The sequence below is a fragment of the Convolutriloba macropyga genome, chromosome 1 (assembly GCF_964194025.1).
Source record: "Convolutriloba macropyga chromosome 1, txConMacr16.3, whole genome shotgun sequence".
Lineage (NCBI taxonomy): Eukaryota > Metazoa > Xenacoelomorpha > Acoela > Convolutidae > Convolutriloba > Convolutriloba macropyga.
The window spans coordinates 11,077,451-11,096,799 of record NC_134468.1 but is presented as its reverse complement, the minus strand read 5'-3'; the positions used below and the strand labels follow the sequence as shown (position 1 = coordinate 11,096,799).

The window sequence follows — 19,349 nt, the reverse complement described above, 5'->3', positions numbered from 1 at the left end:
TCGATTTAAAATATCAAGAACAATTACTTCGAACATGAACTAGGTGTTTCACCGAAAAATCGTCCGTTTTTTTTTTAAAAAAAATGGCGAAAATTCTATTTCCAGTTATTTATGTCGCTATAATTGCAAATGGTAAATACTGATGAAATAATTATATAAAATCATATTTTTTTATAGTGACATTATTGTAAATCATTCACTTAGCCAGAGAAACAGTGAGGAGCGAGGAAAGTTATCAAAAATTCTCGATCAGATAAAAGGAAAAAACAGAAGTTATCTTTTTACGCACAGATTTTTTTCGCAACTTCAACTTTCAGTGATTCAGTCAATGTAGTTCTCCGCAACATATTTATCAGTATCAGACAAAGAGAAGCTTTAAAACAAAAAACGATACTGAACATAGAAATTAAACAAGGAGGCTCGTTAATGTGCGTACGCACATGATATTCCGACCCGAGCTCATCAACATTTTTGACTTAATTGTCAACCAAATGAAGAGATAACAAAAATAGATGTTTGAGTTGAAAACAATCGTTACACAACCTAACTATTAATTGAATTACATAATGCTATACCTCATTACATCGCCAACGAGATCTGGGTCGAGAGACAACAAGAAAAAACAAAATTAGCAAAAACGAAAATTTCACGGCAAAAACTGCATATCTAAATTTAAAAGCACCTAGTAACAACGTCAAAAAGCAGTCAGATAAAACCTTAACTACACAAGTTTAAATTTACTGACTATACAGCAGATGAAAATTTTTCTTAATGAGACTGGGGAGCAGGTGGACAAAGAGAACGAATAATGAGACGAAATTGAAAAAGTTATCAACATCTTTTAAATCAAGAAATTTCAGAAGTCTTAAAAATCATTAGCTTTTAACAAAATAATCCTTGGCAAAATACAAAAAAGTCAATAATGAACCAAAAGAACCTGTCTTTGGTAAGATTAAGCCATAGAAACGGACTAAAGGTGAACAAAAACTAAAAATTACAAACGATTTGCGAAAACACAAATTATTGATACCATTACAATCATTAGCTATTATCTGATTATTATGCAAATTTATTTAAATTGTTATTTCTACTAATTCCGCTAAAGAAATTACACTGAAAGATCAATTAAGTTCACTTGGGCCACATATGAAAACCATTGGGATCTGTTATTACGCGATTGTGCTGAAAGAAGAGAAAAAGAAACAAAAACTGACTACTCAAAAAACGTTAACAAAATATTGTCCAACAAATATAACGTCAGCGACAAATAATATCAGTAGATACGTTATTCAGTGAATTACAAGAAATTGAAGGGACCTCACAATGATGAAAATAAGTTACAAGTTGGAGAAAAGAAAAACAAAAACGGAAAAGTTTGAAAAAACTTCAAAATGTATATCACAAACCTTAAGACTATTCGCTTTAAACTGACTACTTCGGTTAACACCATTCGTTCAATCCTCAATTACAAGCTTATGAGACCGGTCAGCATTATAACAAAAAAAAACAGACAGAAACAGCAATTTCAAGAAAAAAATTGAGGGAAAAGTGTCGAAGGCATTAAAAAATGAACTTTTCAGTAAAAACTTTTCAACGTCAAATAATTTTTTAACAGCACTAGCAATTTTTATGTAGCAAAATGAAGCAAGAAACAACTAATATGAACAATTAAAATAAAGACAAGAAATGTTTTTGGAAACATTTCTTGTCTTTAAAATGGTGGCATTGAAGTCTTAAAACTAATAGGTAGAAGATAAAACCTGTAACCAGTTTAATTTGTGTTGCAGTAGAAATGAAAGGGATCCTGTCAATGCTGAGACTGACTAACATTTCACGAAAATATAATTAAGATTGATTAATGTTCAAAAAAAAACTTTTCGAAAAATTAATTTTGAAGTCTTAACAGCCATTTAATTCAATAGCTTTCAACGGAAGTGAAAAAATACACTCAGTTGAGCCCCGATATGAGGAAAAGGATGTTTGCCATTCATTGGTAATCAATAAGCCATCGCATTAAGTCATGACTATGAAAATTAAACAAAAACAGGCAAAAACCAAAAATTCAGTAGAAAAGTGCCTGAAGAAAGTGTCGAAGCAACTTAAATCATATGCTCTTCTCTGAAAACTTTATCTATGATTGTCTTTTCTAAACCAATGGGAGCTATCAATAATTGAATAATGTGATAAAAGTTCAAAAGTAACTAATAATACGAAAATATCGATAAACTTTTTAATTTCGAAATCTTGTATCATTGAAGTCATTTAACCAATAGTTACAAGATAAAACCACTAACCAGATAAAATTTGGCTTAAGTAGGAAGGAAAAATGTCCGGTCATCACTTACACTGACTTATAGTTCAAAATAGTTTATGATTGGTTAATGTTCAAAAAAAATACTTTTCGAAAAATTATTTTTAAAGTCTTAACAGCCATTTAATTCAATAGCTTTCAACGGAAGTGAAAAAATACACTCAGTTGAGCCCCGATATGAGGAAAAGGATGTTTGTCATACAGTGGTAATCAATAAGCCATCGCAATAAGTCATGACTATGAAAATTAAACAAAAACAGGCAAAAACCAAAAATTCAGTAGAAAAGTGCCTGAAGAAAGTGTCGAAGCAACTTAAATCATATGCTCTTCTCTAAAAACTTTATCTATGATCTGTCTTTCCTAAACCAATGGGAGCTATCAATATTTAAATAATGTGATAAAAGTTCAAAAGTAACTAATAATACAAAAATATCGATAAATTTTTTATTTTCGAAATCTTGTATCATTGAAGTCATTTAACCAATAGTTACAAGATAAAACCACTAACCAGATAAAATTTGGCTTAGGTAGGAGCGAAAAATGTCCGGTCATCACTTACACTGACTTATAGTTCAAAATAGTTTATGATTGGTTAATGTTCAAAAAAATTTTGAAAAATTATTCTTAAAGTCTTAACAGCCATTAGCTGTCCACTCAAAGCACTAGATATGTTCACTTAATGCTCATTACGAAATATATTGCACTTTTAGTCATGAAATTGGACCGAAATCAGTAAATCCTCAAAAAAATCAAAATTTTATTGAACATTACGAAAACTCCGAGTCGAAGCCAAAAAAAACACGAGCAATTACTTGAAAACGAAATTTTTTTGTTCATTGGGCATCATTTGACTGTAAATGAGCTTTGTCAATAACGGAACCTCGATATGAAAAGTGACTGGTCTCTACGTGACTTGAAAAAACGAAGAAATGAAAAGTTTTCTAAAGAAAACGCTCTCAAAAAGAATTCAATTTTTTTTATAGTGATCTTCCCTATGAGACCAGAACTAGTCTTTCTCATCGCCCTTAGTCTACTAGAAACACATTACCGCCTTTAGTCTATTAGAAACACAAAATTGGTTCATTTTGTGGCATGAAATAAAATTTTGAAATACTATTTTTATAGAAATTATCTTAAATTGAAGAAAAACTAAATTTAACTAAAAGAACAAAAATCATGCCAAATATCTCGTGTTCACATAAAACTTCAATCCTCAATAAGTCTTCGAAAAAAACGAAATTCTAAAAAATCTTTAATTTTGAATTCTAAGCTGGACCAAATTTTTAATGATACCACTCACATTTCTCTACGATGAACATATCGATCAGCCAAAATTGTCTGAACAAAAAAAAAGCCATTTGAGTATATAGTTCCTCCCCCCCACAAGTGCGATCGGAACAACAAAGTCATAATGTTATCCGAAGAAAATGGTAAAAAATATGCCGAAATCACAGAAACGCAATAACCAAGAAATTGAACACAGTCAGTAAGGGTAAACTGAAAATTGCCACCTTCGGACGGAAGCTGGAAACTATCAAAATACACTTCAACAAACGCGCTATAATTACATCTGAACAAGTGCAATTACAAAAACAACTAATTTTTCAACCAATTAGCGTGCCAACATGAATCGACACTTTTTTAGAAAAAAAAATTTGATGTCTGGAATATTGTGAGATTTTCGCAAAAAACAAGAAAATTGTCTACTTGATTTGAGTTGAAAATTTCCACCAATTTCGTTTGGTTCATTAAACAGAAAAATGATAAAAGTCTATATTGAAGCTTCAGAAATGATTTAAGAAAAAACTTTGGCTGTTCTCGACAATGGAAACTGGGCTATTTAGTTAACATACATAAGGCACCATCAGATGTTAATCAACTTTCTCCTTTACGTGTCATAATGAGAAGTGCCAGAAAAAATGAACGACAACCGCAGCCAAAAAATCGATCAATTTCAATTGGCTAAAAACTAATTCCAAAATAAGCTCTCAAAAATAGAAAAATAAAATGCGGAATAAGCAAAGCTTAATTTTCGAGCAAATCAAAAGATTTCCTTAAACTCTTAACTACTATGTTCTTACGTTAAGAAGTTGACATCAAACGCAAAAAAAGTTTTACTCTGGGAGACCAGTTCAAATTTTGCAGGATGGTTTTTTAAGTTAGCTTCAAACTAGATTTCTTACGCGAAAAGGTTTGCTTCTAATAACGAGTGTTTGTGCTTGGAAAAAAATATAGAACATAAAAGCAAAAGCATCTCAGTGTGAAGGAAATCTGCAACTTTGTGGAATTTTTCTGGAGAAAGATTTTAAAAGACTCAAGTGGAGTTTCAAGTCATGAGTAAGGAAAAACAACATATTGGGAAGTTGAAAGAGCTATAAAAATTATTTATTGACAAAATTCTGAAAAGAAGAAAAAGTACAAAAAATCAAATCATTTGGTGAAACAAAAACAGCCGATTATAACCTCCCAGCAAAAAAAATGTTCTCTGGAGTCTGAAAGTTTCCAGAACTTTTTAAACTGCTATAACAGCGTCGAAAAGAGCGGAATCCCATTACAAAGCTCTAGATGTCGTCTACAGTCTGAGTTAAATTGAGTTGCATAACAATTCCAACTCCTAAGCAGAGCTCGCATCTACTGTAGCTTGCTTCAGTTGGAGGACAATTTAGTCTACTAGAAACACAAAATTGATTCACTTTGTGGCATGAAATGTAATTTTGAAATACTATTTTTAAAGAAATTATCTTAGTTTGAAGAAAAATTACACAAAGTGAACAAAATCATGCCAAATACCTCGTGTTCACACAAAACTTCAATCCTCGATAACTCTTCGAAAAGAAACGAAATTCTAAAAAATCTTTTTAATTTTGAATTCTACGCTGGACCAGCTTCTTAATGACACCACTCACATTTCTCTACGATGAATATATCGATCAGTCAAAATTGTCTGAACAAAAAAAAGCCAATTTGAGTACATAGTTCCTCCCCCCACAAGTGCGATCGGAACAAAAAAGTCATAATGTTATCCAAAGAAGTTGGCAAAAAAATATGCCGAAATCGCAGAAACGCAATAACCAAGAAATTGAACACAGTCAGTAAGGGTAAACTGAAAATTGCCACCTTCGGATGGAAGCTGGAAACTATCAAAATACACTTCAACAAACGCGCTATAATTACATCTGAACAAGCGCAATTACAAAAACAACTAATTTTTCAACCAATTAGCGTGCCAACATGAATCGACACTTTTTTACACAACAAAATTTGATGTCTGGAATATTGTGAGATTTTCGCAAAAAACAAGAAAATTGTCTACTTGATTTGAGTTGAAATTTTCCACCAATTTCGTTTGGTTCAATAAACAGAAAAATGATAAAAGTCTATATTGAAGCTTCAGAAATGATTTAAGAAAAAACTTTGGCTGTTCTCGACAATGGAAACTGGGCTATTTAGTTAACATACATAAGGCACCATCAACTGTTAATCAACTTTCTCCTTTACGTGTCATAATGAGAAGTGCCAGAAAAAATGAAAGACAACCGCAGCCATAAAATCGATCAATTTCAATTGGCTAAAAACTAATTCCAAAATAAGCTCTCAAAAATAGAAAAATAAAATGCGGAATAAGCAAAGCTTAATATCCGAGCAAATCAAAATGTTTCCTTAAACTCTTTTAACTACTATGTTCTTAGGTCAAGAAGTTGACATCAAACGCAAAAAAGGTTTACTCTGAGAGACCAGTTCAAATTTTGCAGGGTGGTTTTTTAAGTTAGCTTCAAACTAGATTTCTTACGCGAAAATGTTTGCTTCTAATAACGCGTGTTTGTATTGGAAAAAAATATAGAACATAAAAGCAAAAGCATCTCAGTGTGAAGGAAATCTGCAACTTTGTGGAATTTTTCTGGAGAAAGATTTTAAATGACTTTCAAGTGGAGTTTCATGTCGTGAGTAAGGAAAAACAACATATTGGGAAGTTGAAAGAGCTATTAAAATTATTTATTGACAAAATTCTGAAAAGAGGAAAAGTACAAGAAATCAAATCATTTGGTGAAACAAAAACAGCCGATTATAACCTCCCAGCAAAAAAATGTTCTCTGGAGTCTGAAAGTTTCCAGAACTTTTTAAACTGCTATAACAGCGTCGAAAAGAGCGGAATCCCATTACAAAGCTCTAGATGTCATCTACAGTCTGAGTTAAATTGAGTTGCATAACAATTCCAACTCCTAAGCAGAGCTCCCATCTACTGTAGCTTGCTTCAGTTGGAGGACAATTTAGTCTACTAGAAACACAAAATTGGTTCACTTTGTGGCATGAAATGTAATTTTGAAATACTATTTTTTTAGAAATTATCTTAGTTTGAAGAAAAATTACACAAAGTTAAAAAAATCATGCCAAATATCTCGTGTTCACACAAAACTTCAATCCTCGATAACTCTTCGAAAAGAAACGAAATTCTAAAAAATCTTTTTAATTTTGAATTCTACGCTGGACCAGATTTTTAATGACACCACTCACATTTCTCTACGATGAATATATCCATAAGCCAAAATTGTCTGAACAAAAAAAAACCAATTTGAGTACATAGTTCCTCCCCCACAAGTGCGATCGGAACAAAAAAGTCATAATGTTATCCAAAGAAGTTGGCAAAAAAATATGCCGAAATCGCAGAAACGCAATAACCAAGAAATTGAACACAGTCAGTAAGGGTAAACTGAAAATTGCCACCCTCGGACCGAAGCTGGAAACTATCAAAATACGCTTCAACAAACGCGCTATAATTACATCTGAACAAGTGCAATTACAAAAACAACTAATTTTTCAACCAATTAGCGTGCCAACATGAATCGACACTTTTTTAGACAACAAAATTTGATGTCTGGAATATTGTGAGATTTTCGCAAAAAACAAGAAAATTGTCTACTTGATTTGAGTTGAAAATTTCCACCAATTTCGTTTGGTTCATTAAACAGAAAAATGATAAAAGTCTATATTGAAGCTTCAGAAATGATTTAAGAAAAAACTTTGGCTGTTCTCGACAATGGAAACTGGGCTATTTAGTTAACATACATAAGGCACCATCAACTGTTAATCAACTTTCTCCTTTACGTGTCATAATGAGAAGTGCCAGAAAAAATGAAAGACAACCGCAGCCATAAAATCGATCAATTTCAATTGGCTAAAAACTAATTCCAAAATAAGCTCTCAAAAATAGAAAAACAAAATGCGGAATCAGCAAAGCTTAATTTTCGAGCAAATCAAAGTATTTCCTTAAACTCTTTTAACTACTATGTTCTTACGTCAAGAAGTTGACATCAAACGCAAAAAAATTTTACTCTGGGAGACCAGTTCAAATTTTGCAGGGTGGTTTTTTAAGTTAGCTTCAAACTAGATTTCTTACGCGAAAAAGTTTGCTTCTAATAACGCGTGTTTGTGCTTGGAAAAAAATATAGAACATAAAAGCAAAAGCATCTCAGTGTGAAGGAAATCTGCAACTTTGTGGAATTTTTCTGGAGAAAGATTTTAAATGGCTTTCAAGTGGAGTTTCAAGTCATGAGTAAGGAAAAACAACATATTGGGAAGTTGAAAGAGCTATAAAAATTATTTATTGACAAAATTCTGAAAAGAGGAAAAAGTACAAGAAATCAAATCATTTGGTGAAACAAAAACAGCCGATTATAACCTCCCAGCAAAAAAATGTTCTCTGGAGTCTGAAAGTTTCCAGAACTTTTTAAACTGCTATAACAGCGTCGAAAAGAGCGGAATCCCATTACAAAGCTCTAGATGTCATCTACAGTCTGAGTTAAATTGAGTTGCATAACAATTCCAACTCCTAAGCAGAGCTCGCATCTACTGTAGCTTGCTTCAGTTGGAGGACAATTTAGTCTACTAGAAACACAAAATTGGTTCACTTTGTGGCATGAAATGTAATTTTGAAATACCAGTTTTATAGAAATTATCTTAGTTTGAAGAAAAATTACACAAAGTGAACAAAATCATGCCAAATATCTCGTGTTCACACAAAACTTCAATCCTCGATAACTCTTCGAAAAGAAACGAAATTCTAAATAATCTTTTTAATTTTGAATTCTACGCTGGACCAGCTTTTTAATGACACCACTCACATTTCTCTACGATGAATATATCGATCAGCCAAAATTGTCTGAACAAAAAAAACCAATTTGAGTACATAGTTCCTCCCCCCACAAGTGCGATCGGAACAAAAAAGTCATAATGTTATCCAAAGAAGTTGGCAAAAAATATGCCGAAATCGCAGAAACGCAATAACCAAGAAATTGCACTCAGTCAGTAAGGGTAAACTGAAAATTTCCACCTTCCGACGGAAGCTGGAAACTATCAAAATACACTTAAACAAATGCGCTATAATTACATCTGAACAAGTGCATTTACAAAAACAATTAATTTTACAACCAATTAGCGTGCCAAAATGAATCGACATTTTTTTAGACAACAAATTTTGATGTCTGGAATACTGTGCGATTTTCGAGAAAATTGACCATTTGATTTGAGTTGAAAATTTCCAACAATTTCGTTTGGTTCATTAAACAGAAAAATGATACAAGTCTATATTGAAGCTTCAGAAATGATATTTGAAAACACTTTGGCTGTTCTCTGTTGGACAATGGAAACTGAGCTATTTAGTTAACATACATAAGGCACCATCAAATCAATCAAATTTCTCCTTTACGTCTCATAATAAGAAGTGCCAGAAAAAATGAAAGACAACCGCAGCCATAAAATCTATCAATTTCAATTGGCTAAAAACTAATTCCAAAACAAACTCTCAAAAATAGAAAAATAAACTGCTGAATAATCAAAGCTTACTTTTCGAGCAAATCAAAAGATTAACTTAAACTCTTTTAACTACTATGGTCTTACGTCAAGAAGCCGACACCAAACGCAAAAAAAGTTTTACTCTGGGAGACCAGTTCAAATTTCGCAGGGTGGTTTTTTAAGTTAGCTTCAAACTAGATTTCTTACGCGAAAAGGTTTGCTTCTAATAACGCGTGTTTGTGCTTGGAAAAAAATATAGAACATAGAAGCAAAAGCATCTCAGTGTGAAGGAAATCTGCAACTTTGTGGAATTTTTCTGGAGAAAGATTTCAAATGAAAAACATATTGGGAAGTTGAAAGAGCTATTAAAATTTTTTATTGACAAAATTCTGAAAAGAGGAAAAGTACAAGAAATCAAATCATTTAGTGACACAAAAACAGCCGATTATAACCTCCCAGCAAGAAAATGTTCTCTGGAGTCTGAAAGTTTCCAGAACTTTTTAAACTGCTATAACAGCGTCGAAAAGAGCGGAATCCCATTACAAAGCTCTAGATGTCATCTACAGTCTGAGTTAAATTGAGTTGCATAACAATTCCAACTCCTAAGCAGAGCTCGCATCTACTGTAGCTTGCTTCAGTTGGAGGACAATTTAGTCTACTAGAAACACAAAATTGGTTCACTTTGTGGCATGAAATGTAATTTTGAAATACTATTTTTATAGAAATTATCTTAGTTTGAAGAAAAATTACACAAAGTGAACAAAATCATGCCAAATATCTCGTGTGCACACAAAACTTCAATCCTCGATAATTCTTCGAAAAGAAACGAAATTCTAAAAAATCTTTTTAATTTTGAATTCTACGCTGGACCAGCTTTTTAATCACACCACTCACATTTCTCTACGATGAATATATCGATCAGCCAAAATTGTCTGAACAAAAAAAACCCATTTGAGTATATAGTTCCTCCCCCCACAAGTGCGATCGGAACAACAAAAGCTGGAAACTATCAAAATACACTTCAACAAAGGCGCTATAATTACATCTGAATAAGTGCATTTACAAAAACAATTGATTTTACAACCAAATAGCGTGCCAACATGACTCGACACTTTTTTAGACAACAAAATTTGATGTCTGGAATATTGTGCGATTTCCGCAAAAAACAAGAAAATTCTCTACTTGATTTGAGTTCAAAATTTCCATCAATTTTGTTTGGTCACTCAACAGAAAAATGTTACAATTCTATATTGAAGCTTCAGAAATGATTTATGAAAACACTTTGGCTGTTCTCGACAATGAAAACTGGGCTATTTAGTTAACATACATAAGACACCATCAAATGTTAATCAACTTTCTCCTTCACGTGTCATAATGAGAAGTACCAGAAAAAATGAAAGACAACCGCAGCCATAAAATCTATCAATTTCAATTGGCTAAAAACTAATTCCAAAATAAACTCGCAAAAATAGAAAAAAAATGCGGAATAAGCAAAGCTTAATTTTCGAGCAAATCAAAAGATTTCCTTAAACTCTTAACTACTATGTTCTTACGTTAAGAAGTTGACATCAAACGCAAAAAAAGTTTTACTCTGGGAGACCAGTTCAAATTTCGCAGGGTGGTTTTTTAAGTTAGCTTCAAACTAGATTTCTTACGCGAAAAGGTTTGCTTCTAATAACGCGTGTTTGTGCTTGGAAAAAAATATAGAACATAGAAGCAAAAGCATCTCAGTGTGAAGGAAATCTGCAACTTTGTGGAATTTTTCTGGAGAAAGATTTTAAATGTCTTTCAAGTGGAGTCTCTAGTCATGAGTAAGGAAAAACAACATATTGGGAAGTTGAAAGAGCTATAAAAATGATTTATCGACAAAATTCTGAAAAGACGAAAAAGTACACTTTTTAAACTGCTATAACAGCGTCGAAAAGAGCGGACTCCCATTACAAAGCTCTAGATGTTATCTACACTCTGAGTTAAATTGAGTTGCACAACAATTCCAACTCCCAAGCAGAGCTCGCATCTACTGTAGCCTGCTTCAGTTGGAGGACAATTAATTTCACTAATGAGGGCTTCAAATGACGTCATTAGAAGTTATTAAATACTGCTACAACCAGTAATATAATTCAACGTGGAAAAAACTAAAGCAATGTTAGCACTTTTTCATTTTAATTTTAGTAGTGAACCGCCGTCACTGGAGTTCAACTGCTGACACTTGCGAATGAGAGGGAGATTTAGATTGCACAAAACAAAAAAATTAAGGGCGTAAAAGTCAAGCGAACGATTTAGATTGCACAAAACAAAAAAATTAAGGGCGTAAAAGTCAAGCGAACAGTAAAAGCAGTCACACAAAAATTTTGCATGTTTACAATAATTGCTTAATTGAATGAGCAATTGAAATCATTAAAATGAGGAAGTGAAGCGCGAAAACGTCACTTGGCAAGGCACAGAAAGTTTCAGAATAAAAGCGCAAAAATTTTGCGTAAAAAACTCCACTGATGTCGGGCGAATTGATCTCAAACAACCGGCGATCATTTGGCTTTGGCAGTACCCAGCTTTAGAGAGATGCTAGCATGCGGTGGATGTTGAGCGTAGAGTTGCGGAGAGGAAGCGGATTTGGCGAAGGGGGATGAAATTAATGAAAAAAAGCTTAGGAGCAGTTCAAGGACACGGCTTTCTCAATACAAATCAGGTCTATGACCCAAAAGTTGTTTAGGAAAATCTATCTCTTATGGCAACGACCGGCGAGCGGTTGGCTTCGTCCGTAGCTATCTGCAGCTTTTAGAGGCTAGTCTAAGCTTAATTGAGGAGTTGTAGGAGGAGCAGAGGGGGAGCATAGTGGCGTAAATAAGAATGTGAAATAATTCCTCGAACAATGAAAAACAAACAAATTGCCGGAAAAAAAGCCGCCGTTGGTTCCCATAACCAAGATTAGGATTGAAAGAAGGAAAAACTAATGAAAAAACTGATTTCTGTACACAAAAAATTTTAAAGTGCGAACTAATTTGATACCATTTTGGAGCTGAACATACTCCTGTGTCGTAGTGGGAAGACATAGGAGCTAGTATTATAACCAATAAGGATTAGAGATGTAACTAAGAACAAAGATCGAGTAACGAGCATCTAAAGAGTGAAAATAGCCTAGTGAAGTGAAAGATTTCACGCGAAATGTTGAACAAGCTGTGAACTAAGGTTAAGCGAAAAAAACTTTAGTAAGACGAAGTAAAAAAAAACATAGCAGGACAAGTGCTGAAATACAAACCAAAGAAGTGAATGAAAAACTGAGATCTAATGTACATGACCAGCAGATCAATTGAACAATCACAGCCAAATAGACAATAATAATCAAACTAGACAAAAATAATCAAACTAAACAAAAAAATCATTTCTAAAACTCTTGAAGCTTTCACCCTGAAGGCCAAATATATTACAATTGACTATACTCATTACAAAACTCACGCAAAAGACTTGAAAGAGACTTATTATCCGTTAAAGGCAGATAAACTCGAGAAATAAGACAATTGCTTCAAAAAAACTGACAAGTGCAAAATTTAAAGAAGAAAGTTTCTAAAATTGCGGAAAAAATTGTTCACAACCATTTTTTTGGTCCGTGGATTTCTGCCATGTAACAACCTGCGGGGGTAAAAAAGATTCGTCGGCCTGTTAAGATCGCTAAACTCAGAAAATGACAAAAAAAATTCTAAAAGTTAAGAAACAACTCGCTTTATTAAGATATTGAAAATCAATCCATTACCTCCAGCAACGATGCAGTAACCTATTACCAAACCCTAGTGGAAATTCCTATTCACCTGGTGCCGGAAAAACTTGCTGATGAAAAATTTTCAAAATCTTGAAAAAATTGAAAGTTTTATAAAAAAAACCTCCTAAAATTTGTTATATTGAAATATAGAAAGCTATTTCATTTCCACTAGAAGCTATGCAATAACCTATTATCAAATCCTAGAGCGGGATCCTTGGCCTAGGTTGGAGAAACCTAAAAAATAACACACATTTTCAAAAAACTTTAAAAAACTGCAAGTTTTATATAAAAAAATTGCTAAAATTTGTGATATTAAATGTTAAAAACCATTCCATGGCCAATAAAAAACTTTCAGTACCATATTACCAAACCCTATAGAAGGTTTCCTGGCTCCTGGGTCGGAAATACTCAGACACTGACAAAAAAAAGGTTTAATAAAAAAGTTTTTAATAAAAAAAGTTTTACCAAAAAATTGCTAAAATTCGTGGTGTGTGTGAAAATGCTGAAAATCTTGCGTATATAAAAGACACATGACTAGAAAAAATGCTTCAAACATCGTTCGAGAGCAACAAAAAATATGTTCTACAACTGAAGTACCAAGCAACGCTCTCTAACCCAACCTGTTACTATCAAATCCAGCACTTCTGTTCGTTTGTAAATTAGCAGCCGCCCAAAAATAGCTAATTCTCAAGAAAAAGTTTGAAAAAAGATTAAATTTGAGAAAGGAGAGTAAGGTTAATCTATAAAACACAGCTGCTCAACTCACTACAGTAGCGTATCTCTAATTGATATAATCTGATGAGGGACACACACACATGGCATCTACCTAGCTAGCTCCTCTACATGTCTCTATGTAGAAAACTAATAACACATCACGGTATGGCAATTAAACTCTAAGATGACAGTAGGAAATGTCTGTGAAAATGACACTGCTGTTTCCTTCACTTATTGTTCAACTTTTCCGATGCGATTACCGGCTACAAAACCCTTAATTTTGCAAATGTCAACACCCGCAGAGCAAGATTTGACATTTTGTCATTATATACACCCCCCCCCCACCAACTTAGTGGGACTATAAACTTTAGATAAACTCTAGAATCCATAACTCTTAATTTTACCATTAAATGGGGTAAATTTTTCGCGACTATACTCAACTTAAACGCCACTTTCGGGCGAACATTTAGTATTTAGTTCAATCAATGACTTTAGGTTTAAAAATGTAGGTATTTAAAATTGACGCCTGATCGGTTTGGAATCGGAAACGGCAGCAAATTTTCAATCATAATCCAATTTTCTATGACTCGTTACATTTCTCAAGGTCAAGTATTTACAGTGAAACAGTTTCCAATCCCCTTTAAGACGTGAAAATTTTTAAATATCATCTATTCTGTCATTTTCAATTCTGTAGGAAACCGATTCTTCAATAACAAATTTGTCATTCACGAGCATTAGAGAAAAATGCAAGTACATCAGGATTGTAATGCAATTATTTAAATGATCATTTACAACTTCCGAAGAAATTTAACATCGTTAGCACCAATTTGTTTCTCGCGAAATGTTTCAAACTAAAAAGGGGTAAGAATTTTAGAAGGAATTATCACACAATAAGCACTATACTCATTCATTCCACATCAGCTCTCGAATCACGTAAATATTTTACATTAATTGTTTCCCGAAGTTCACAAAAATTTTACCCGAAGTGCCAAACTACCCAATTTGCCTAAAACAACAATATGCCACAATTCCCCAATTTTTTCGTATATTTTACCTAATGAATAAAGGTTATTCTAAATTGAGAATGATTTTTAAACAATTGAATTCAAACTATTACTAGCCAAGCTTATGGGAAAACCTAATAACACCGGCATTACATTGCTTGTGGAATAATAACCGTCGATACAATAATTCCTTTTGAAGGACAATTTCTGACACTAAGTTTACAATATATGAATCTAACTATTGAGCTTAATGAAGCGATAATCTGGTAATATATTCCGAATGATGGGTTGCAACAGGACATTTTGAAAGAGAAAAAAGAAGCTAAATCTACGAATTAAACGAGTTAAGTATGATTTGATACAACTATTTTCTGTCTTCACAAAATGGCGCGTTGAAGGCGTACGAATTGCTCTCAAACGACAGCTCAACTTCCAATCTATAGAAGAAAAACTTAAAGTATACCAACGCATAATATAATTGTTTTAGATATAATTTTTGTTGACCATTTAGTTTATTAAAATTGACTTCTGAAACCAAATCGTGTAGCAGTGATTGTAAAATGCCTGAAAAAAGCACAAATGATTTCAACATTACGATAAAAGCGGATAACTGGAAAGATAATAAGTGATCAAAAAACAAAAAAAAGTTAAAACAGAAACCCAATGGAAAAAAACCAATAATATCCATCGCCTTAGTTTGAGAGCAATTCAAATATCTTGCATCTGTTTCCTTTCATTGTGAATAAATTGATGGCCCAAAAAATGTTCTTGCAATAAAAAAAATTCACAGCCTTATAATCGATAGGAGCAGCCACTACAATTAATATATGCAACTATAATCCGTAAATAAGAACATTATTCAAGACCATGTTCTATTAGAAACGTGAGGTTAGGAAACAGTTGTCGAATGTCTTCAGTCAAATTCACAATTCAGTTGATGCAACACTGGTTTAAGGGACAGTCTAACACACAAAACATAGACGACGAGTGAGCTGCTAAACTAATTTATGAACAGGAATTTTTGAGGAAAAGGAAAGAAATAAGCTCGGTTTCATTATATCAATTGCATGCATCGGAAACAAGAAGCTCTACGAACACAAATTTGAGTGTTTTGCAGTCAACGGTGGAACTCTAAAGAAAAAAGTAGCCAGTATGTCACGGAGAATTTTTCGCATGCATAGGTCAGCGAGCTTTTTGGATGCACAATTGGTATATATCTAAGAGCGATCATTAAAGTACAATTCGGGTTCTTTCCACTTCCAAAAATTTGGTTAAAAATACACAATATGGTAAACAAAAACTGTTGTAATCAGCCTAATATTTGTTCAATGGTATACAATCATATGATTAACCCAAGGAGGTTGTTTGTTAATTGGTGTGCATATGTTGAATCTTATTTTTAGTTGCGACTATTTTGTCTGTGACTGTTTTGTCTGTTCACCCAACACTCACCTCAGCTATCGAAGCAAACTTTTCAACGTTATTATATTTTGACCATTCTGAGATCTTTGACTTTGGTGGTACACAAAAATCAACCTTAATATAACGTTGAAATATAATATGAACCAACATAAACATAGCCGGCAGATTGCCGGAATAGCTGCGAAAGAATAGACCTGCGTGCCATATAATAGAGATAGAAACAGATACAGATCTAAATTGAAAAAAAATCGACGCCGTTTAAAAAATTGGGCTAAAAACATTCAGCGATAAATCAATAAAGGTTGTTAAAATTCATTCCACAGAAGCCTCTCGTTAGGAACCTTTATTACACATATGAGTTCCCTTGACCTTAAACAAACTCAAATTAAACTTAAGTTTTAAAGTTTAAAAGTCATTTTATTGAGTGAGGTAAGTCACGTATGATCAAAATCTAATCACGCAAATAACCTAAAAACTTTTGCTAAAGCGAGTGAGAAATGACGTCACGCGCGCAAATGCCGTTAGTGAGAGGAAGAAGTCATTCAGAAAATTTGACTTTTTCAGCTTTGCTGTGTGAACAAATGTAAAACGAAAAAAGAGCGTCAGACGACGAAACAAAAAAATCAACATAGCCGGCATATTGCCGGAATAGCTGCGAAAGAATAGACCTGCGTGTCGTATAATAGAGATAGAAACAGATACAGATCTAAATTGAAAAAAAATCGACGCCGCTCAAAAAACTTGGTAAAAAACATTCAGCGATAAATTAATAACGCTTGTTACAATTCATTCCACAGAAGCCTCTTATTAGGGACCTTTACTGCACATATGAGTTCCTTTGACCTTAAACAAATTCAAATTAAACTTAAGTTTTAAAGTGCAAAAGTCATTTTCTTGAGTGAGGTAAATCATGTATGATCAAAATCTAATCACGCAAATAACCTAAAAACTTTTGCTAAAGCGAGTGAGAAATGACGTCACGCGCGCAAATGCCGTTAGTGAGAGGAAGAAGTCATTCAGAAAATTTGACTTTTTCAGCTTTGCTGTGTGAACAAATGTAAAACGAAAAAAGAGCGTCAAACGACGAAACAAAAAAAAACCAAGAGCACCGCAATATAGCTTCGCTCAGCTTACAGCTTCGCAGCTATAAAAACCAAGAGCACCGCAATATAGCTACGCTCAGCTTACAGCTTCGCAGCTATAATAAATCTCTTCCAAGATTCCGGGAAAAATTTTGAAATAGCGAGGCTGATCAGTAGGAAATAACCCGAGATGATTCTAGTTTTCATGTACAATTCTACGAGCGCACTCAACGTATAGCAAATTGTTTCGATTTCCTGTAGCTAATTACACATTAGTCAAGAGTCCAACATCGTCAGGTACATGGACTCTTGGGTCACAATCTTCGGCAGCCTCTAAGTCCCTTCGCTGAGGTCCCTGCAACGTCGGCAACTCCTCGGATCTCTGGGCAGAAGTGTCAACAGTTCCTCCAGGGTGTCGAACAGCCAAGGTGGGAAAGAAGCGACTGGAACCTTGCGATGAGACTGAACCCTCCCTCGAAGCAGCTCTTGAAGATTGATAGTCCGCGGATGAAGTTGATACTCCATCAGAGTTGTTGGTGGACATCTCCGCTTTTCGCTCTTTTGGTTTCGTAGACTTAGCGAGACGGGATTTTCTGTCGGATTTTGAGATAACCGCATCCTTGTTGGCAGCTGTTTCGTCATTGTAAGGACTGAAAAATTTTAAAATGGTTAGGAACGCATAGATACTTAATTACAATTTTCAGATCGAAATTTGGTTATTTAATCAAAAAAAGTTTTCTTCAAAATTTGGATTGGAACCTATAAAACAATTTATTTGCTGGTGCGATAAATCAACCTTGCTATCAATGTTTACTATAAAAGAGAAACACGAAAATCGAAGAAAAAAATACTGATAACATGTATATATTGTTTACGCGTTAAATTTTTTAAATAACCATTTTCAACCGATCATACAACATTCTCTTAACATAGCCGGCAGATTGCCGGAATAGCTGCGAAATAGACTTGCGTGCCGTAAAATACAGATGGAAAAAGATACAGAAGTGAGTTGATAATAGTTATCGCCGCCGCCTATAAAACTTACAAGTTTATTTCAAAGGAGGTTGTTTTTGGGTGCAAAAAAAGTTTCCCTGTCGCGTCTCGAACCGTCGATCTCCGGATTAACAGCCAGTCGCCTTAACCACTCGGCTATCGGACCATATAATCTGTGTTCTTACAATCAACTTTGTTCTAGGAACAGATTCTGTTTCTGAATAACCGCAATTTAGGTCACGCAGAAAGCGTGAAATCAAGCGCGAAAAAGCCATTTAAGCAGTGACGAGACAGAATGTTCTAGAACAAATGTAAAACGAAAATAAAGCGTCAGACGACGAAACAAAAAAAAACCAAGAGCACCGCAATATAGCTACGCTCAGCTTACAGCTTCGCAGCTATAAAAAATAATTTGGAGCGACACCTAATGAGGCAGGAAAAACGTAAAACCAGCAAACACGTAAGTTCAAAATCAAAGGGGGCGGTAATACTTTTGATCGCCAATTTCATAGTTAAAACATGTTTAAAACATGACAGAAAATAAAAAATGTTCTCAAATTTTTATGAGAAATTTCAAAAACTTAAATGAATCCAAATCCAAGTAAAAATAATTACATTTTTTAAGGAAATAAATAAGGAAAACTTTGTTTTACCAGCAACTTGTTTTGGTTAGCTGCTGTAGCCCTGAGCAATGATTTGGTCTGATATATAAGGAGGTAAGATATCAACTATGAGGGGATTTTAAAAATATCAGTCCTTTTAACATAACCGACTAATGTCGGGCGAATTGCTTTCAAACGACTGGTTAGGGATTTATATAAATTGAGGAGCGCAACAAATTGTATGTGTGTGGTGAGGGGGGGGGGGGGTGCAGCACTCGTAAAACGCTAACGTAGAGACTAGAGTTCTGAGAGCCCTGCACAAGACAACGCCCTTGGGATTAAAGAGTTTATCGCTTTTCTGAGGCCATAACGATAAATTGTCAAACAAAAATTCAACAGTCGAATTGCGTTTTATGTATAAAAAGAGCTGACTAGCAACGTTTTATGTATTTTATGCTTTACAAAATTTGCACCAAGACAACACAAACTAAATTCTATGGGCATAAAAAAATCAACCCCTTATATGAACTTTTCCTCTTTGTAGACTTCGTTCAAAAAAATTGAGTGCTTCAGTCACCACCAAAGACATCGAAATTTAATCTATGCAAAATCAACACATGCCAAAAACGAATAAAAACTCTCGAAAGCTTAAACAAATAGAACGCTCCGCACAAAGCC

The 19,349-nt window shown here is 33.8% G+C and overlaps 1 protein-coding gene across 1 annotated transcript in view; it reads right to left on the bottom strand.

Moving 5' to 3' along the window:
- Nucleotides 1-17,203: 17,203 nt before the first annotated feature.
- LOC142334944 (uncharacterized) overlaps nt 17,204-19,349 on the bottom strand; it is a 33,764-nt gene continuing 31,618 nt past the window's right edge. The window contains exon 9 of the mRNA XM_075383275.1: nt 17,204-17,726. Within this exon, the coding sequence (XP_075239390.1) occupies nt 17,342-17,726 (385 nt within the window). The 3' untranslated portion in view covers nt 17,204-17,341. The remainder of the gene's footprint in view (nt 17,727-19,349) is intronic.